Below are 22,621 nucleotides of genomic sequence, written 5' to 3' on the forward strand. Positions count from 1 at the left end.
AACCCAGAACAACAAGAATCAAGCAAGTACAATTTTCTTCAGGAAAGCCAAACTACAACGTGCTTTATGTAAGTGCCATATAAGTGCTACTAAATACATAATGATTTTTTGTATTCAAGGTATAGTCGGAAGAGATGTGTCTTTAGCCTGCGGCGGAAGATGTGTCGACTTTCTGCTGTCCTGATGTCATTGGGGAGCTCGTTCCACCATTTAGGAGCCAGGACAGCAAAGAGTCGTTTCGTTGAGTGGTTAGCTCGCAGTGAGGGAGCAGCAAGCGGATTGGCAGATGCAGAGTGTAGTGGACGGGCTGGGGTGTAAGGTTTGACCATGTCCTGGATGTAGGCTGGACCCGATCCGTTCGCAGCACGGTACGCAAGTACTAGTGTTTTGAAACGGACGGGGTTAGGGTTAGGGGTTAGTAGTGTGAGTGAATTTAGGTTAAAGACCAGTCGAGCTGCTGCATTCTGGATGAGCTGCAGAGGTCGGATGGCACTAGCAGGCAGGCCAGCCAGGAGGGAGTTGCAATAGTCTAGGCGTGAGATGACCAGAGCCTGGACCAGAACCTGCACCGTCTTCTGATTGAGAAGGGGATGTATTCTCCTGATGTTGTACAGCATGTATCTACAGGAATGGGTTGTTGCAGTAATGTTGGCAGTAAGGGAGAGTTGACTGTCGAGTGGACGACCCAGGTTCCTAGCTGTCTGGGTGGGGGCTAACACGGGGTTGTCAAAGGTCATGGGTGGGAGAGCCTTTCCCTGGAAGGAAAATTTGTTCGGTCTGTCAAGGTTGATTTACAGGTGGTGTGCAGACATCCACTGAGAGAGGCAGAGATTCGTGCTGCTACCTGTGGTTGGCTGACAAGTTTGAAAAGTGCAATGAACATAAGCATCTTTACCTCAATTGTCTTGGATTCTTCCTGGTTTGAAGCTCCTAGCTCAGTGTTGTTTCACAGTTCTAAGGCTATTATATATTTTCTTTCTGATGGGCACTAAAAGACCAGCAATAAAGGTCTGGGGCACTGCACTAATACAGGAAGCCATGACTACAAACCAGGCCCATTGAAAAAAGCATTTATCATGTGCATATAACAACTGTCTGACCGCCTGTTCATGTACGAGTAAAATATGGCACCGTGCAGATTTGAGTCTGCTGGGCTCTGTAATGCCACATTGATTATATTTCCTCACCCCGGGAAAATAACACTGTCAGACTGCATAAATCATAATTAATTGTAATTAATGGAAACAATTTTGCTCTCATCATCTAATATCACAGAGCCCATTCCTGGAAGGGAAACATTTTTTTTTCACTATTCACACTTCGTAATTGATGGTTTCTCCGAATACATTTTGGGCTTACAATCATCGACGTTAATAGGTTGCATTATGGGTAAAATTATTAACATATGGAAAAACTATTATAAAAGGAAACTATATCAATTATATAACCAATGGACTTCCCACTATGTTGTAAAAGTTTGAATTAAGCTGCTCTAAACTAGTGAAAAATGTTGACCGATTTGTAGGCGCCCAACAAAACACTATACTTCATAATAAATACAGAGAGATTAGCAATTACACACAATATGAAATTAATTTTATTGGTGGTAATGTACAAGAATTATACAGCTGGTTTGCTTTACACCTTACAGAATTACTTTTTATCTCTGTACATCAAATATGGGCTTTAACGGCTCACAAATACGTAAGTGGACAACTCAAAAAAGGGGGAAATGTTGGGAACAAATTAGACAAAGGAAAATATAAACTCCTGAAGATTTTTATGTTGGGTCTGTATACATGTATTTAAAAAACAAAAACAAAACAAAACAAAACAAAAACATACGACTAAAGTCTACAGACTTCCTGGGCCCAAATATCACCTATGCATAGACACTGTCAGACACGGAGGCAGATCAGTTATATATCTGTATCCATCGCTTTAGCTTAACTTAACGTGTTAATTCATGTTCTGTTAAGTAAGGATGTTCAACATGTTCTGAATGTAGCTGAATAAGCAACAAATAAAAACAAAAAAATAAAAAAGGAAAGGGTGCCATATCCTCCACCATGCCTCTTACAGCCGTCCTGAACAGACTATCACTCCTTCCTGCGCTTCTTGTCGTGGTAGTCGTCCTTCGAGCGGCTGCTGGTTGAGGGCCTCTTAGAGCCACCGTGCTGCTTGGCTTCCTCCAAGAACTTGTCCAAACCGAAGGGATCCTCTTCAAACTGGACTGGTCCGTCCCGCCTCTGCGCGTGGTCGGCGCCGGAGAATTCTTTGCCAGGAGCAAACCGGCTGGAGGAAAGAAACGAAACATATTAGAATATGCTGCAAAAATGGATGTTTTCTCTCGCAACTAAAGGATAATTTCACTGCACCCTTCTGCAATCTTCGTGCAAGTACAGAGCAATTGTACAGGGTTTTCTCATCTTTATTCAGGAGAGTCTGAGAGCAGGACTTAAGGATTTCACGTTCAGGATTCGTAATAATCTCAGTCAAAACCCTGTGCCCGCACTAAAATATACCCTGCTTGTGCTTAGATTACCTGCGCTTGGAGTTTTTGTGCAACATGTCAACAAGCCATTTGTAATGTTGACTAGTGAAACAGTCCCGCCCTGTTGTGGGTGTTAGCGTCATGTGTTTGAGTGTACCATACAGGCGCTTACTTTAACCAGGTTCATGCACTGCTGCCCTCCAGTTTACACCAGCTTCCCGTCAATGAGCAAAATCAAGGATCAAGTTTTTTTTAGGTAATGGGAACACGGTTGCTAACAACTATAAAAACAAAAGAGTATTTGTCCTGTTTCTCCCCCACCTGTATTTTATCAGAACGGCACCAACAGAAAAAGTTATCAAAACGAAGGTGGAGCAATTTCATTTGTCAACACAGTGTGAGGAGAAGAGCTGAAGCTGGAGCACAGGAAGTCTAAGGGCAAGCAGGAGATATTGGAGTGCGAGCATTAAAAAAAACAGGAACGTGAACTCATTAAGTCCTGCTCTCAAACTGAAAGGACCCATAGGATTGAAGCCACAAGCTAAATGCTGGCAGGCTGTTGTTTTTTTGCGCGACATATGTATATAATGCAAACATTTCCTTTGAGCATGTTTTGCTCAATGGTGTATCACCCGGTTACCGCCAAACATTCAAAGACGACAATGACAAGCTGGTGACTAAACATATTCGGGCTTTTGTTATTTTCTCTAATTATCTTAGAGAAGGTTAAAACGTAGGCCGTCCTGTTAGGAGTCTGACAAATATTAAGTCAAATCAAATGAATCAAAATCAAATGAAAGATTAACTGTTTTTTAAACTGGCCATGGAACTAGCCATTTAAGAAATAATTTAAGTTTTTGAAAGAGAAGAAGCTTCATTTCATTCATTTGGTCCATATCATTAGTTGCGTTTATGACTATAAAAAACAATATTGAATTATATTACTATACGAATACAAAGTCAAATAACTGTATTAAGTCATAAAAAAATATAAGAAGAATATAAGTACTTGTTTTGCATGAGTGACTCAAGGTCATCTGTGTAGGCGTCCTTGTCAATATTTTTGCTGGGCCTGTAGATGTGTGAAGCCATGTCTTTGTTGCCGCGGAACGGCTGGTCGTAGACATTGTACGTCTCGTCCTCACCACCAGCGAAGCCACTGTCCATACCCTGAAAAGACAGAGAAAAGGTAAGCCACTAAAATAAGAGACAGAACAGTGCACAACAATGAAATGGCTGCTGTATAAATTCTTCTTCAGTTTTGCTGTGCTTCCTCTAGTACCCAAGAAGGGATAAATGCTGTCCACACTAGGAAACGTGAAAATGTTTCCTTGTATTGTGGAGCTCAGTATTCAGCCTTGTACACAAGAGATTTTCTCTCCAATCAACACAAATAATCTAAGCTGATGTTAACGTACATTGTAGTAGGTATGAAACTTTCTAACCTTGCTTTGATTGAAGAGTCTCTGGTCGTACTGAGCTTCGGAGGAGGAGCGAGGGTTGGGCATCCCCAGAGCGATCAGCTCACTGACGTCCCTCTCCTGGTCTCTCTGCAGCTTGGACCTGGGACAAGGAAGAGAGTCTGAGATGAAGCAACGATTCGCAACAAAAGCAATTGACACACAAAAGAAAATAAAAAATAACTGAGTGAATGAACTAAAAGAGTAGTTAACATGATTTTAACTGGAATGTCACTCAGTAGAATGTATACCTCCGCCAAGGCCCAACAGTCCCCATCAAATTCAAATCAAGCTGCACCAAATGTTACACACTGAAAAGATCAGTTTCCTAAAGGTGCCAAATTTTTCCCCATCAAGATCCATGGATTGTTCCCTGTTTAAACAGTGGAAATTCCGGGATCCACCCGTTGCTCTTCATCCACTTTAAATTTAACGAGTTCTTGTGTAATCTTGCTTACAAACAAATGGACAGGGGTGAAAAACAAATTTAACTTGGCAGAGGTAATAATCTATTTTTATACGCCTATAGGTTTATTTAAGATTATTTAAAAGATTATGTCATTGGGGCTTCAATTTATGATTAAAAAAAGTGTTTGAGTTTTTCATTAAATAACTGGGGACTGTCTTTCAGCAAACAGCCATCTCAAAGTTAAGTGAAAGGCAATTTTAAGATAACAAGGTTTGTGCCGTCAGACAGCTGGAATTGTGTCTGTAATGAGCTCTCATCTGAATTTCACTTCCCTCCACTCAACCAGGGAACCACAATTCAATCAATCGACAACCTGCCACTGCGCACACAGACCTAACACACAAACACACACTGATCACACATGCTTAGTTCAATATTTCTGCCAGATGCATGAATGATTCAGCAGTGAGCAGTACATCTGTATCTGTGGGTATTGAAAAGAGGGGTGGGTGAGTTCACACGCGGTGTGTTTTATCGTGCGTGTCCATCACCTCTTATCAGGAGCTGCCCTCAAAATGTTCCTGTCGTGTTGTCTCTCTTTCCGTCTGTCATGGCGGATCTCGTCACGTTCCCTGGCCTCGCCGTCTTCGCCACCTGCCACGTTAAACACAAAAAGGAAATTTTGAAAACAGAAAGGAAACCACATGAGGACATATGACGTGGAATATTACAGCCGAAATAGGATGTGAAAAGCAACACGGGGACTGAAAGAATTGGAGGAAGAAAGGAGAAAACTGATGAGAAGAAGTAGAGGTGGGTTGTAGATGAAGATGTAGTAGTAGAGAAAAGGAAAATGTTATGCACAGCAGGAGAGGGAAGACAAGGCGAAGAGAAACTGTTTGTCTTCAGTGCACATTTAGAAAAAATCCCAGCTGACATACGGTATTGTCAGAATTTATCACAAATAATGTCAATATAGATATTGCGATGCGAGTCAGTGCTTTCAAAATGCATGAACAAAAATAAGACATGAATACAAAAATTGGAAAATAGGTGGTGCTGACACCAGTTTCCACATGCCCAGAGATCCACCCACACACACACACACACACACACACACACACACACACACACACACACACACACACACACACACACACACACACACACACACACACACACACACACACACACACACACACACACACACACACACACACACACACACACACACACACACACACACACACACACACACACGTCCTTAACAGTCAACTTTTCTACTTCTTGGTCTTTTACTCACCTTTGTCTCCGTGACTTTTGATCCCCGCCCTGCGGTCTCGAGCCATTTGGGCGAGCTCCCTCAGTTTCTCCTCCTTTTTCTCCTTCTCCTTCTGAGCCATCTTCTTCTCCACCTGTGCTCTCATCTCCACAGCCTCCCTGGCCTTAAGACACAAACAGAATTTCATCGTTATTTAAATGTTGGTTGAAGGGTGCATATTTTAGGCAATGCCATTATCCTAAACTGTTGATCGGATCAATCAGAGGGATGGTGCAGTACCTTTCTGTCAGCGATGTAGAGCGCCTCAGCCAACTTGGCAAAGTTTTCATTGATGTGAACCGTTTGCAGCCCCCGACCATCAGCAGCCAGACGTTTGTCGAGAGGAATGGTGTAGCCCTGAGAGAGATTACGAGAACGAAATTAGCAGAGAAGGGGCAACAGGATAATACATGATCATTTCTAGAAATTTAGAAATAGAAGAAATAGTTCAAAAATAATTGTGGTGCCACGTTACCTTAGCGTTCTTCCAGTTGGAGATGCATGGAGGAATCTTCCACTCCTGCTGTTCCTTCACTGTCATCTAAAGAAAAATGAAGACATTTAGGTCAAAGATCTTCTCTTTTGGACAATGCAAGTAACTTTATTTTAAATGCATCAGTGTAGTAGTAAAAGCAGAATGTGTTACACGGCCAATTTTTTTTCTCGAATGTGTAACGGTACCTTTCTGCTTGGAGAATGCAAGACAGGGGCAGGAGGAGAGGGGGGTCCTCTGGGAATCTTCTTGTTGATCCTGAAACACACAATAATACAACTTAATTATTTTCTTTAAAATGAGAGGTGGCCATTATTACATATTCAAGTGTGTAATTACTACCCAGTTTGAAAAGAAAGACAATTACAACAAATGACCTTAAACTCTTTCTATGTTACATTCTGGTAAAAAAAAAAAGTTTTTAACTGTGAACTTCAGATTTCCTTTGGCCATAATATGATGCTTTATTTTTTAAGACTTTTTTAACAAACTGTGTCTGAACATAGTAATTCTTCTAATTATATTAAATAATCTATAAAGCCAGTCGTCACACATGACTTCATGCTGTTCTGAGACAGGTTGTTGACTTACTTGAAACGTGGAGGCTCCATGGGGTCTTTCTGCATCTCCACCATGCGGATCACTCTCTGTTTGGCCCCAGAGTTAAAAGCTACCCCCTGCTGGGATGGGGTGTATCTTGAAGAGAGAACAAAGTAGAAGAATTGGGTCAACATGGATAAAACTTTTATCTTCCCTCACATACAAAAATACAAATGAATTAATCGTACCAACTTATGTGTTTCATAACAATTGATGTCATAACTGTGAACCTTTGTCATCACAATATTCAATCCCCCATTAATATATGAACGTAGTTGTAAAACAATCCAACTTTCCCTTCTAAATCTTTGTTCTAAATTGTGTTGAAATTGTTAGAATTACTTTTAATGTGAATATGACATGCGTTTTTTATTCTAATGTGTGATGTGACATGTATTTTATATTTCAATGTGTGATTATGTTGTGTATTCAACATTTTTAGTTTTCTTTTTTAATGGTATGTCAATTGTCTTTGAGCAGTGTTAAAAGTGCTAAATACATAAAATGTATGATTATTATTATGATGATTCATTCTTCCACTACATACCTGATGTACTGTGCAGGAGCCTGTTTGTCTGCAGCTCTTACAGGCATAGCTGCAGCAATCTTCTGAGACACCTGCTTGTCCAAGGCAGCCCGAGTCTTATCTGTAAGCTACACACAACAATGACCATGTAAACAAATTGTCACATTAGCTTCATAACTCAGTAAAGGTCAGAATGAATAAAACACTACCAAAAGCATTATGTTTCTGATTGTAATTCCACTTTTTACATTTACCTAATTTACTCAACTCTACAGAGCAGAAGACAGATTTGATCACACACCATCATCAGCTTTAACTTTCCAGTAAACAATGGATACAATTAGTTGGCCTGGGTTAATGATCTTTGAGCAGTCAAATTTAAAATCTCACGATCAACTGGTTCTGTAAGTAAACAGCATGTCACAGTTTTTCCATACAAACAAATTCCAATATGTCTTACTTCTTTCACCGCCTCCTCGTCGGGCTTCTGTAGCTCTGGGGTGTCTTCATTTAGCACTTCCTTTGGCAGAAGGTCTGTGTATTTACTGAAGATCACCTGCAACAAGGAAAGATAAGAAATTACAGCAGACTGAGGAAGTCATCGTTTTCATAATGATATCAAAACATGATATGCACCATAACCATGGATTGTTTTGACAGTGTGCATCATAATGAAGTGTGTAGTCTGTAAATGACAGGGGGAATACACCATCGCGAAGCATGTATTATATTAAAAAGTCACTCATACAAACTTCATAGAAAGAAAAGTGTCTCTACAATTAATGTTTGTGTACTACCATCTTCAGACCAAGTTTGATCAGTCCAATAATTTCAAAAGTCAAGTTACGCACGGATACATTCTATATGTGCACTGAGGCGACAGCTGAAGCAGTAACCGGTGGTCTACCTTATCCTTGCTCTGTCCTTGTCTGGCGATGGAGTCATATTTGACCTTTCCCTCTGCATCCACCTGCACCGCCAGGGCATTGGACGTCTTCTTCTTCCGGCCCATCTCCTGGGGAAACTGGGCCACATGGATCTCTGGGAAAGCTCCTCCATCTCCAAAGTCCTGCAGAAGCACAGATTTTTTTACAGACAAGGTGATTAATCTTAACATTCATTTCTACATTCAGTGTCATGACATCATACGAAATCCCCCAGAACCACCTCCAAAGAAATGAGAAACCACCTCCAATCTTGGACGGTGCTCTTAAAGCGAGATGTGTAACCCGCGATTAACTTATTTACCTCGAGTGCACGCGGCACCCAGCTCTTCCTCTGTCCGTATTGAGGGGGCTCTCGGAGGGACGAAACCAGGGCGTTGGAGAAGGACTTCTGGGCCTGGATCCTCTCCTCTGCCTCCAGCTGGTCCTGGGACAGCTGGGTCGGCGAAGGTAGGAAGCTGCACACACAATAAACAGGTATATCAGTCACTTTGTTTCCCATGTAGTCGCGCAGCTGCTGTGAGGCCTAGCTAGCATTAGCCGACATAACACGGTGCTTTATTCAGAAGCGTTAGCAGTGTTAGCTAACTAACTGCCGTCACTACACACCAATACACCCCAGTTTAGTCAAAGTAAAGCAAAGAGCTGGCACTTCACTAACATACAATGTATAAACTTGGGAATATCCATGCGCTGTTAAGCTAGCTGGCTAATGCTAAACACTTAGCTTCAGACGTATGCGATACGTATGCTATACGTTAGCGGATGCTATTGGCATCGATTAAAAGCAGAAAACGGACCAGCAGACCAGTAACATCAAATCAAAACATTAAGCACAGTATAAACACCATTAAACACGGACTGGGAATTGCATACAATCACAATTTGCTTCAATAAAAACACAAAAAGCCTCGACGCAGCACCCACCTCGTCAGAGACATTTTCCTTTCTTCCTCAGTGGAGACCTGCGCATGCGCGATGCCAGGACGGACCGTTAATGTTTGAGATAGAATCAGAATCTGCTTCGCTTTTTTTTCCTGTTAGTTTATTTTTACACGATCGCAAGGTTTACGGTTTTCGTTGACCAGCCGCCATCATCTGCTATGTTTTCTAATAAAATGTTATTATTATCTTAACGAGATCAAACAATTACAATGCATCATATTAGTTTAAATACATACATATCATATCAAACAATATCCTACTTCAACACTTGGGCCACTGTGTGCTTTCTCAGTGTGATAGAATAGAAGCGACAGCATGGTGTTCATCTGTGATCACTGTCTCAGAGGTAAAATTATAAGAATAAGAATAAGAAGTCCTTTATTAGTCCCGCAATGGGGAAATTGCAATGTTACAGCAGCAGAAAAGCATCAAATAAGTAGCATGCCGTACTTGGGTGAAGGGATATAAAGAAGTATATATAAATATAGAACAGATATACAGAACATATAAATGTAATTATACTGGTATATACAGTGTAAAGTAACAATCAGGGGTTAGGGGTGTTCAGCTGCAACATGCAGCTTAACCGCTAGATTTTACATTTACATTTTTCATTTAGCTGACGCTTTTATCCAAAGCGACTTACAATAAGTGCATTCAACCATGAGGGTACAAACCCAGAACAACAAGAATAGAGAAAGTACAATTTCTTCAAAAAAGCAAAACTACAAAGTGCTATAAGTAAGTGCCATTTTAAGTGCTACTAAATTGTTAGTTAGATGTCACTAAATTCTACACACTGAACCTTTAAACAACCCCCTAAATTAATAGATACCTAAATAAAAAAGAAAAAGGTATTGGTTCAGCTTATCATATCAACACTGGAAGAAGATACTTATAAAGCTCTTTAGTTTAATTTAGTTTTTTAATTTAGAGAGTGTGAAATAGCCCCTGAGTCGTTAATACAGCAGTCGGGTGAAATCAGCGAGTAACAAACAGGCCTTTTTTCCCCACAGCGTTTTGACTTGTCTTAAGGGAAAGCAGAGGTTTTACAAACAACATTAACAATGGCTCGGTTCTGTTCAAGTGCCCCAGTACACCATGACTGTGTGGCAGTGGTCCAGCGTTCACAACACCAAGACCCTGAAAGTGTAGTGGTTCAGGCAGGCAACGTGGTTAAATCAAATCCAGCCACGGACAATTTTATTGTTGGGCAGAAGATACCCGGCAATAAGGGGAGAATAGAGTGGGTAGAAGTGGATGGCGGTAATGCACCTTGACATCGGTAGCCACCCGTCAATAAACCGAACAAAGAAGAAGAAGAAGAAGAAGTATATTATTTACACCCAGGATTAGATCTACTTTTATCCCACCACTGCTGCCTATTGATGGTTTTGGCACTGCAGACAAGGTCATGTAAGCACTTGGTTGATATAACTCCACACCAGAGCTACTCCTGCAGTGTGAATATGGCTCACATTCTTCTATTTTTTGTTTGTTGTTGTTTTTTTAGCAGCAACTGATTCTACCTGGTTCTACAGAGCAATGACGCAGTGTGAGCAGGAAGGGTAGCTGATATTATTCTGTGTAAAATAGATGAGGAGGCCCTCAAGCTGTTCTTGTGTCAGTCACCATTAAGGTTTCAGTAGAGTCCACTGAACAGAGGAGGAACATTAAAGCTCACAGAACGACTCGTGGAGAAGGAGAATCATGTAAATGTGATAAATATCTTGACTCATGATCAGCAATAAAAGTCACAGCCCTGCTCGGAATTTGGACTTCTCTCTCTCTCTCTCTCTCTCTCTCTCTCTCTCTCTCTCTCTCTCTCTCTCTCTCTCTCTCTCTCTCTCTCTCTCTCTCTCTCTCCCTTCCTTTCCCCCTTCCTTCCAGTGCTAATGCTTTTGTCTGGTTGTCAGCATCATTTCCATCTCTCCGTCTCCTCTGTCTCTGCTCCCTTCCTATCCTCTCCATTTCTCCCCGACATGGAGGCAGTCTGTCAGTCTCTCAGCAGAGACGTTGTTTATTGATGTGACACAGGGTAAAAGGACACGTCAAAGGAGATCAATCACCGAGCTGTGGCACGGGACAAGACATTTTTTAATAACCCTAATCATCTGGTTGCCTCTCTGTTCATTTATGTCTGGCATTGAGGAGCTCTAGACCCTTCTGGCTGCCCCCCCCCTGGTACTGCTGCGGATCATGGAGCAGCCATTGTTTCTCCGCTAAATTGAATTAAATATATAACATGTGGCTTAAGTCACTTGAGTGTGGTTTACAAACCAAAGACCAGGGCTGTAAGGCAGAGTCTGCCTCTGTCCTCTCTGAGAATCAGCATTTACTGCAATAAACTGATCCGATTAAATGTCCGCTATGGAAATGGTTTACATTGTCTCTGTCATGAGGCGTTCGGGAGGGGGCATCCACGTGCTGCAAGCAGCGCTGCATGAGATGGGGTTGTGTCAGAGAGCCATGATGCTCGAGGCTATGTCAGTGCTCCCAGCAGTAGCAGGGCACGAGGCACAGGGAAGCAGCACATGCTGTGTGATACCGCAACACGGTCCACCTCCAATGTCACTGCAGGGCACAGAGGGAGCAGGGCAAATGGAGGTAAAGCTGAAAGAGAACCCGAGCCATAGATACATAATGCAGTGGAAAAACATTAAAAAAAAAAAATCTCATCGAAGGGCACTCAGAGGGCACGTACCGCTGCCAAGGTCCGACCGTCACGTTATGAAACATTTAACGGCACACAGAGTAAGATCCTGGTTCCGCCCCCTGATCCAGATCATCCCCGAAATTGACACATACCACATCCTTCCAGCAAGTTTCGTCGTAATCCATTTGGAAGTTCTTGCATTATCCTCCTGACTAACAGATAGACAAACAACAAACAAAATGATGAAAACATAATCTCCTTGGCGGAGGTAAATGTAAATGCCTGAACTTTGCATCAATTTGCAAGTATTTCTCAAATGGGGCCGACAGACACGCTGAATATAATCTTGTTAGAATTGGGCAGTTAGTTGCAGGAGAAGGTTGAAACCAACTCCACTAAGACCTTCAATGGGCACAAATCTACAAACCAGTGAGCTGAGGACAGAATCATAAAAGGTTCTGATCCTTCACTAAAGAAGGATAATGTCATCAAGAGACTTGATCTTCTTTCAGCAGTGAAATTGCTGCATAGCTTCAGAGATAGAGGTCCTGACAGACATATCCAGAGAGACAGGGAGCATCACGTTAATGTATGTTGGTCATGGTGATATTATAGTGCAGGTGAAGCATTGCCCTCAGCATAGATTCTAATGTGATAGTGAAAATGGGTCAGAAATGCAAGATATTGATATTTTTTTCTCTAAATGGCTCAGTAGGTGGAGTGGGTAGTCCATTAACTGGAAGGTTGGTAGTTCGATCCGCAGCTCTTCCAGTCTGCGTGCAGAAGTGTCCTTGGGCAAGATACTGAACCCCAAATTGCCCCTGGGTGTGTGAATGGTTTGTGATAGAGAAAGCGTATGAATGTGTGTGAATGGGGGGATGCGAGTTGTAGTTTAAAGTGCTCTGAGTGGTCGATAAAGACTGGAAAAGCTCCATATAAATACAGTCAATTTAGCATTTACCGTACTGTAGGTTATTTTTCTTGTGATCTTTTAATTTTACATGTTTATCCATGTATATATTTTGTACACATCTATAGTTTTCATTTACAATGAAAGAAATATTAACCTACATTTTTGTGTCACAATCTTTATTTGTTAGGAAATAAAAGAAAAAAAAACTATGTAAATAAAGAATTGGGTGTCTTCTCCCCACATGCAATATCTCATGCTCCCATTCAAAAAATAAACACAGAGATGCATGGAGCACTTGGAAATTCATCAGTTTCCTGAGCTGCGGGAATCAAAAGAAAGTTTCCCTTCCTCTTCCAGGCTTCTGTCGCGGGAGTTTGTTCTCAAAGCTGAGCTCCACCCTGTCGGAAATGATTCATGTCACAATTATCATCAGGTAAATACTGGGTGGAGAACGGGAAGAAGAAGACGAGAGAGAAGTGAAGAGAAAGCAAAAACCTTGTGGCTCCTCGCGGGAAGTGAATGAAAAATGAAAACATCATCAAAGTGGGTCAGCAGCCTGCCAGTTACCAGTCTAGTGTACACACACACACACACACACACACACACACACACACACACACACACACACACACACACACACACACACACACACACACACACACACACACACACACACACACACACACACACACACCTTAGGAGGACATTCATTTTTCATGATTTATAATGATTTACATCATGGGGGCATTTTGTCCCCATAAGGAAGACAAGTCCTTTTCATGTGACTGTGTAAACATATTTAGGTCCCCACAACATGAGTAATACGTGGACCACACACACTGCATGCATAATATGCGTGCCCGCACACAAAATCTGAGCTACTCGAGAGGACGTTTGGTGCCAGAGCCGCATCACATTTGACAAAGTGAAGCGGTGCTATCGTGGCACTTTGCTTATTCATTGTTACACCGCAGTCCTCCACCTGAATCTCATAAGGCTTCTTTACTGCGTGTCAACCCCGATCATAGATGGCAGGGAGACGTCTATTTCCATTCAACCGTCAAACGTGGTTACACTGTGAATTTTGTCATACTCTTACCCTCTGCAGCTGTTCGGATGAAGGGATCAGTTTGGATTACATAGATGTGTGTTCCTGTATTTCAGGCCAATTTATCACCTTAAATCCAGGAGAAAGATATGGAGAGTGTGTGTGCTCACTGGTTTATGCATACTGTTCACAGACTGTCTCTACAATCAATTTTCCTGGTTATTTTGGAGTATATTCTATATAGAGGAGGTGAAAGTGCGGAATTACAGAATGGTTAAAAGACAAAATGCAAGTTGTTTTAATGGCTGCTAAATTCTCCTTAACCTTTAACAGTGACCTCAACCCAGTGATGTTGAAGCTGCGGGGCAGCGCTATATGTGGCCCTCCCAGATTGGAGTCGCTCTTCACTGGCACCGGGATGGAGTCCAGAGAACGATGGGGCCAAACAAGGTCAGTGGAGGGCTCACACAGCTTATGAGGGATAAACAAACTGCAGGCACTGCCAGGGGAGCCTGAAATCTAAAGGGAGGGGAGCACTGAGCAGGAAGAGGAGGGGATTTGCATGACGAACTTTGAGGTAGAAATTTAACCCAATATTTCTTCTGTTTTATTGAAAATACTATAGAGCAGTGCCTGTTCTAAACATGCCTGTTTGCTATTGACTTCAGAATGATTCCCTTTCATTAGTGAATCCTTCTCAAACACTGTCCCTTTTTATTGATTGTGTGCTGGAGCTTGTGTGCAGAGCTTTTTTATAAACAGTCTATGGTGCAGAGTGAACTTTGTGTTCATCCTACCTGGTATAGATTTCATATTCATTGTCTTTAATAAAATGAAACTGCTCACGTGTGTGATTTATAAGTTTGAATGAACTACTTTACAGTTATTTCTCATACATCGCATGTCAACTATTTCAGTGAAGCAATTGACACAATCTGTAGACACTAGTTCTTTTCAAAATAAGAGCTATGTAATTCAGCTCAATATGAAGCATTGCAGCAACATTACAACTATTTTCCTTCTGAGGTCACACTTGGATGATTGAATCTGCAGCAGAATGGATGATCCAGTGTGTGTGCATTTAGTGATACGCACGCCATGAACACATTTACACTTCAAATACTACTTCCCAGCAGCCTGTAATGTAAGAAGCTTCTCCTGATTACATAAGAGCATGTTCCCCTTATTCACAAATGAAGGAAGGAAGGAGCATGTGATATATTCACCCATGTTGAGCCATGTCATGTGAGTGTGCTTCAGTTTATATATTTACCACTAGATGGCAGCACCACTCAAACCTGGGTTGTCAGCCTCGGACACACACACACACACACACACACACACACACACACACACACACACACACACACACACACACACACACACACACACACACACACACACACACACACACACACACTTTCACAAGTGACAACAGAGACGCCTGCAGGTGTTTCGATGACTCTGGGCTCTACTACACTGCATCTGTTTTGCATGAGAAAGAGGCAGACATTGAAAAGGAGAGATGATGCTGTATCTTTGTAGCTTTTCTTTTTTTTTTTTTTTTAGCGTGTGCTTGTGCGCAGTTCTGCGTGAGTGCCAGAGAAAGCATTACCAGAGAGAGAGAGAAAGAGAGAGAGAGAGAGTCAGCATCGGCCAGTCAGTGCCTCTTTACATCAGCAGGCAGGCTGTCTGAGATACTGCACCCTCCTCTCTCCCTTCTGTATTTGGACATTCTCCAACTTGCAATGTGCACACATCTCATTCAGGATGCTCGGAGGGAGGTGAACTCCCATCAGCACCAGCAGTCCCATCATTGGCCTCCCAATTTGGAGAGGAAGTCAATAATTTCCTAATCGAGTCAAACTTGCTTTGTCACTTGCAAAGAGCTTGTTTGTGAGAGGGTGAACGGCAGCTAATTAAAATGCTCTCAGCTCTTTTTTACACGATTAGTCACACTGCTGCATGTGTTCAAATAAACAGGCGTGCAGAGCTCTGTGATCAACCCCAGTCGCTGGTTGCTCCTGTGCCTCCACGCCGATCTGACCTTGAGAAGGGGAAGGCGAGATACAGATGGCGCTGGTAGGAGCCGCAGCACATATGGGTTAATCTCCGGAGCATGTCGCTCGATGAAGGGTGCTGATAGTGAGTAACGGCACTGTCTCCGGTGGTGTAGATATGTATCGCTCCAGATTTGAGACAGATCCCTCGAAGGATTTGAAAGGCAAGTACGAGCATCTGCAGTTCAGCCTCATTTCCTGCTCCGGTTAACGCTCAGCAAAGGCAATACAATTCAGCTCCAGAATGAAGAGCTTAAAATCTGAGGATATTCTAAATTGAACTCATAGGGAACTTGTAGAAGCTTTTATAGATATTGTATCTCTTGGAACAGAAAAAATAGCTGCAGGTACATGGATAGATTGATTGATTGATTGATTGATTGATTGATTGATTGATTTTCATTATTGTGTCATGCACACTATATGTGCTCAGCTCAACTTAAGCACTAAACCAAACAACCGTTCCATTCTGTCATCATCAGTGCACCAGAACATTTCTTGATTTTGAACACACATTTCTTCTAATATAGCCAATCTCAACTTATCATAATACAGGCAATGAAGAAGAAAGTGTGAGACAGCCTGTTGTCCTCAGGGATGTTTTTAAATCCACCAACGTCGAGGGCCAGAGGAAGGACTCCTGCTCTCAGCTGTACAACTAAACACCTTTGACCCCTCGATAAGTTTGCTGTAACATAAGATTCAGTGCCATAACTGTGCTTGATTTAAATATATGTTTGTAACTTTGGTTTTAAATCAATATCTCTGAACCATTTTCTTCAAATGTAGCAAGTGAATTTCTTTTAATTGTGTTCAAGTTGAATATTGAACTCCTTCTACATATATGGAGATTTAGCTTCCTCCAAAACAGCTTGTAGCCCAGAGAGAATTGGGCAATTTACTCCAAAGAAACATTTTCTCATTGACCCGGTTTTCAGACATAATCAAACGATTCAACAGTCTCATCATGTCACATTTTCGTCTTATAAGTCCAGGAATCCAACCCGCATCACCCATACCAGCTTAAGCATAAGTTATGCCTAAAACATCTGTTGTTGAGGGTTGTCGATCAACCAAGAATCATACAATTATAACACTCTGATTGTGAAAGTTGTTCTCTCACGTCACCTTATTTACAGAAACAAGTCCAACTCACTATCTACAGTTTCAGAGGCATCTTGAGAATCTAGTGTGCAACTTAAAGTGTGTATGTTGAAGTGGATGACTCGTTTGTGGGCATCAGTGGATATCATGGACACACACACACACACACACACACACACACACACACACACACACACACACACACACACACACACACACGTTTGTACAGCTCTCTTAGTGAGGACACTCATTGGCATAATGCATTTCCTAGCCCCTAATCCTAACCATCCAAACTAAATGCCTAACCCTAAACCTTAACCAGTCCATTAAAGGGGGGGGGGGTCACAAAGTGAAGCCCGCCTAAAAGGTCCTCACTTTCCCAAAATGTCCTCACTCCGTAGGTTGTAGACTCAAACTGGTCCTCACAAAGATAGCTGTACAAGAGCACACACAGCTGTAAGAGGGACATATTCCTGTCACAGTTGGGGAACTGCCCGGCCAGCTGCGCCCTCCAACCACTGTCTGATTGATTTGTTGGGGCAACTTTGGCCCCTGTGCTTCCATCTTTATGCATGGAGGTCCCCCGAGGTGGTCCACCCCCCCAATTTTCCGTACTTCCCCTCCATCTCCACTTCTTCCGTTCACCCTCTCCACCCGTGCTCCCTCAACTCTTGCCTTAACTACCCCACCACAGGCGGCCAGTGTTCTAAAATGGGCCTCATTATCATAATAAGTGCCCCCGGAGGTTCACCTAGAGACAGCCGCCCTCTCCACAGCAACCAGACAACATGTTTCCATGTTGGTGTGCGGTGCGACGGGGCCACTCCGCCCTAACTGCTTTCGACAGGTGAAGGAGACGGGAGGTAGGATGTGCAGCTGTGCTCTACACGTACCTGGTAGCAGATCAGCTGGCAACGTCTCCCGAGGTAGAGAGACACAGCTGCGAAATTCAGGCTTTGTTCCACCTTGTAGAGTTGGTATTTAATGATAATGTTTGTGTATGCAACTAAAACCCGTTGGAATATCAGTCCAAAACTGATACATTATTAAGAGAAATATATAATAACCAAAATAATCGTTTCACTTCAACATGAGATTTCCTCCACTGTATTTTGAGAAAATCAGCTATTGCCAGCAGCTGGTTACCTTAGTATCTCTGCATAAAGACTGGAATAAGTGGGAAAGCTAGCCTGGCTCTGAACAACGCAAATAAAATGTCACCAATTAGCCTGCATTACCATCACTTATCTAAGTAATAGTCTTACTTTGACATTATGGGGTCTGCCTGCCTGTTGTTTAAACAGGATTTGATATGAATTTGGTCTGTCTGTATTTGTTTGAAAGTCTAAGATTCAGAGACCAGTCAGAGATCCTGAAAGTAAAGCATTCATATTTTCTTATGTCAGTAAGTATAGCTTCAGAGCGAGAGCCATTCCATTCCTACATCAAGGGGTCCTGTCCGATTCTTGAAGATGTCTACAACAGGTACAGGCTGCTGCGGAACCGACCCCAGGAAGGGTCTGAGTGATTATGAGTAACCTGGGTTCAGATTTAGATGGCGTGTGAATCCCATAGCTCAACAGTAGGGATGGGATGTGAGGATGGTAAGTAAATTCCTCTAAACTGTAGGCTGACAGTTGATAATCTGCGATGAATGATTACAGGAAAATAAAGATAAAAGTATTTTTGAAAGATTTGGTATTTAAATTATTAAATTTTTTTCCTTGAGTTACTAGTGGGATCAATCTTCTCACATTCCACGGAAGTAAATAAAAGGTTTTCCCACATTACACGTACATAAATAAACCATTTCCTTAAAACAGACATCTAATTTTAGAGCATGATGAAGTGGATTTTTCGAAAAATATTTTCCCAGCCAAAAAGTGTACTCCGTCAAAAGGTATTAAATTACAAATGGTGAGCAACCAGAGCAGGCACACTGGACGGTGGGGGTGGATAGTCATTTACATCTCAGAGCCAGTCAAGGGTAGCGAACCCAAATGGAACTGCCACCACTGTCTCACCCCTGGTTTTATCGGCCTCTCTCCGAATTAGTGCTGTATAAAAGCAAACTGCAGTATGGATTTGCAAATGCCCCCCCCACCCTCGCTCACATTAAGATAGCTCAGGCTCCACTACTCCAGGCCCTTGGCGAATTGGGGGGGGGGGGTTTGGCTGTGGAAGACCACAGGGCGTGTGCTTCATCGCGCCCGCCTGAACCGTGAATTAGCCATGCATGACAGAAAAATACAAGGCATGAAATTAGCTACAGCTCCCCTCCTCTGTGAGTTGTCTCCCTAGACATAATTTGGTCTGTGCTGTGTTTTTTTTGGCTATACTTCCCATTACAAATGCACCAGCAGAAAAATTCAGATCAGATTTATTATTAAGGGTCAGCACTGCGGAGTAGTGTGAAAGTCACATCCAATGAATGAGATTAGAAAAAGTAATGTGTGATGCATTTCAAATTAGTTCACATATTCTCAGAGACGCTCAAAGTTGGTCGGAGCTGTATAATCATGATATATTAAATGCAGAGCAGCAGCGCAACAGTAATGATTTTAGTATTCATTTGAATGGGCAACAACATTTAACACGGGCCTTCGAACATTTTACACAATAACATAAAGGAGACAAGAACACCAACTCGTTGTATGTAAAAGCAGAGTAGGACCATTTTCAGCTATCCACAATTCACACTTTTCTTTATCAGAAGTCACACCTACACATTTGTGCATTGGCTACACTGAAAATGTACTGAATGTTCGAAAAATGAAACCAAATATTTAAAAGAAAAATAGTGGTTTTGGTTTTTTAAACTTGCAGTTACACCCCCTTGCCAGTGGGGGAGTGCTGCAGTCCCCTCAGCACCCCAACTTCCACCTTACCTTACCTCTGTGTATATACTGGGAGACTTCAGTGCAGCACAAAATAATTAAGTATATCCCTGTTACTTCTGAACACTTTCTCATGTCACCCTCCCAGTCGCTATTGTCGATCCTTGAAGGGTGCGATACTTTTACAGGATCTGTTCGTCGCAGGTTTGAAAAAGTATGCTCCCATGTACTGACAGCGGGATCCATGTCTGCGAACTTCCCACAAACTAACGTGTAAAATTTTGTATTATTTGCCTCTGTTTACACGTCCTTGTTCTACCGGCTTTTTAGCGGAAGTCTTCACAAAATCTAGTTCGAACCTGAAAAGGGTAAAGTAAGCGGGGCTACATGAGGTGAATATATTTTGAGTAGCCAAGAGGTTGTTTTTTTAATTAATAATTTAAAGAAAAGTCTGTTTCAAGTATTAAATTGTTTATATTTGGAGAAAAAAACGGTGCAATGATGCCTTGAAAAGTCCTTATTCAAACAACTACTTCAAACAAAATAAAATCTGTGAAATATCATTGAACTTGAAAGGAAAGACAGGATGAAACAGCAAACTTTCGTGTCTTGGAGCGCTGACATCTTTGGTTGTGTCTTTCAGCGAGTATGTGACAGATACTCATATTGTACAATCCATGTATCCAGGACATCTTTACGCAAGTCTTCAAGGACACAGACTCAGCGGGATGTTTCTCTGGGCAACGCTTTTGTTTGAGGTTTTATTCTCTCAGCTCGCTCCCCTGGGATCAAGGCACACATAGTCACACCTTCGCTGCTTTATGTTTCCATGTGATCTACCTACATTTGTCCTTGGAACATTCTCCCAAAAACGAAAAAAAGAAAATGTCAATTTCGGTGCCTTTGGGAGAAAGGAGTCATTCGACATTGACTCAATTGACCCGGCGCTCCTGCTGGATTGAAGTGTTTTTGGCTGAGTGAACAGTGTTTCAAGGTTATGGAGAGAGATGCAGTCAAACGTAGTGGCAGCCTGTAATGAGTGTTTTCCTGTGGGATGGACGGTGACTTTGTGGATGGCAGGTGATTCAGGGCCGGAGGGAGAGAGGATTAGAGACTCCTGCCATCTCTGACTTCAGACTAATTTAAACCGATAAAGGACACATTTAATATCTTTTTTTAACCTCATTCTCAACCTGTTTGTGCATGATACCCCCTTTTGCCTCATTTCACTCAAATCTATAGTCCCTTACTGGTGAAAAAACCCACTAACATCTGGATTTTGTGTGCAGTGGGAATGGATGCAATCGGCATTCATACCCATGTCAGCCACAGGTTTTAAATTTGCTCCAGCTCCGATCGAAAGGAGTCAATCGCCTTTTTTAAACAGATTTAATCTACGTACTCCTGCTAACTTTGGCGTAAAAGAGGTATATAATAATAATAATAACAACAACAATAACATTGATTTGTATAGCATCTTTCACACAATTAATGCAGCTCAAAGATTAAAATAAATGTTAAAATGTCATTCAAAATTCGAAGACAACAGATTTTAAGAAACATAGGAACATGTTAAAATGACATTTAGAAGAAAAGGAAATAAAGGGAAAAAGAAATAAAATTTAAATTGAATAAAAAAAGCATAAAAACAGAAAAGAAAGAAAACGATAAAAAATATAAGAGTTCAGGAGTGCTGTCAAGTGCAAGATCTAGTTAAAGGCTGAAGGCTTCTCTCGCAGTCTGTTCCTCAACTTGTGAACCTCTAACAGACTTGCTGCAGATGATCTCAGTGTTCTAGACAGGACATAATTAAGTAGTGAGTCATGTAACTCCGTCCTAGCCCAGGTATATGTCTCACACATTCCTTTTCTGTTGTCTCTCTGCCTCTATTTCAAATTTCCGCTGTCTTGCTTTCCTCCAAAATCTTTCCTTCACTGCCTCTGGAAAAAAACGACAGCGACTGTGATATCTGTTATATCTTGTTAGAGATTTTACGCTCACTCTATAAAGGACGTTCACTTGACTACTCCTGTGATTTACATGTCATGTGCAGATGAAACCTTGTCATGACTCTGTATGAAGGGATCCGCTGGCATTAAACCCTTGAGTCAGTGTAGGTGGAAGTATGAGAAAAGCATTGGTGTAGAACTTAAGGAGCAACTCAGCTGGACAGTGTGCACATGCTTATTGCCCACTGGCACATGCACATACAGTACCCACTCATGTGCGTTTAATGTAGCTTCTCATATAACCCGACTGTATAATATTTCACAATTCAAACGATTGTATAATATTTCTCTGAGGTCGGGTCCTCCCATCACATTTGAGGTCACTCGTCACACACTGAGCCTGCATCAATACAAATGACATGTCCCCTGTCTGTGTGTGGGACCTACGTCGTGGCGGCTAATGGTGTAGAAAAAGAGTTATCGGCCCGAGCACTGTGGCAGAAATAAATGATAAATCACGGTGCAGCGCGATGCGGACACTTCATCAGGCCGCGCATTTGTTGAATATGCCTGCTGTAATGCCGAAGCAATGAGTGCCATCTCCTCATGGTAATTAATGTTGTGAAGAAAAGGCAGCGTGCAAGAGTAAGATAGAGGCAGAAAGGAGAAAAAGAATTGGAAAGACACTGGCGGCAATGAGTGGCTGGCAAGCCTGAGAGGAAGATGTAATTTAGTGTTGGACTAAGTGCCTTGACCGTGAGATAATAGAGGTAATACAAGAATTGGGGCTGTCTTTTTAAAGTAGCTAAAGAGAAAATTCCTGTAATTGGAGGTAGTTTCAGCAAAGATATCCAAATGAGCT

General features: G+C 42.0%; 1 protein-coding gene across 1 annotated transcript; it reads right to left on the bottom strand.

The window, feature by feature from the left end:
* Positions 1 to 1,574: 1,574 nt before the first annotated feature.
* On the bottom strand, positions 1,575 to 9,221 carry snw1 (SNW domain containing 1). The gene is made up of 14 exons (XM_034580163.1): positions 9,175 to 9,221; positions 8,552 to 8,705; positions 8,211 to 8,372; positions 7,764 to 7,859; positions 7,325 to 7,431; positions 6,769 to 6,873; positions 6,366 to 6,435; positions 6,160 to 6,225; positions 5,925 to 6,041; positions 5,667 to 5,808; positions 4,915 to 5,017; positions 3,940 to 4,057; positions 3,504 to 3,664; positions 1,575 to 2,295 (listed from the first exon to the last, which is right to left on the bottom strand). Exons 1-14 carry the CDS (start codon positions 9,186 to 9,188, stop codon positions 2,100 to 2,102), a joined length of 1,611 nt encoding a protein of 536 aa, XP_034436054.1. The 5' UTR covers positions 9,189 to 9,221; the 3' UTR covers positions 1,575 to 2,099.
* Positions 9,222 to 22,621: the final 13,400 nt, after the last annotated feature.

This window comes from Hippoglossus hippoglossus, chromosome 24 (assembly GCF_009819705.1).
Source record: "Hippoglossus hippoglossus isolate fHipHip1 chromosome 24, fHipHip1.pri, whole genome shotgun sequence".
NCBI lineage: Eukaryota > Metazoa > Chordata > Actinopteri > Pleuronectiformes > Pleuronectidae > Hippoglossus > Hippoglossus hippoglossus.

Coding starts and splice junctions, on each gene's coding strand:
- snw1 (XM_034580163.1), bottom strand. Junction 5,018..5,666: donor CAAAAGTCACGGAGACAAAG/GTGAGTAAAAGA, acceptor TTAACGTGGCAG/GTGGCGAAGACGGCGAGGCC. Junction 2,296..3,503: donor GAGTCACTCATGCAAAACAA/GTACTTATATTC, acceptor TCTTTCCTCCAG/CCGGTTTGCTCCTGGCAAAG.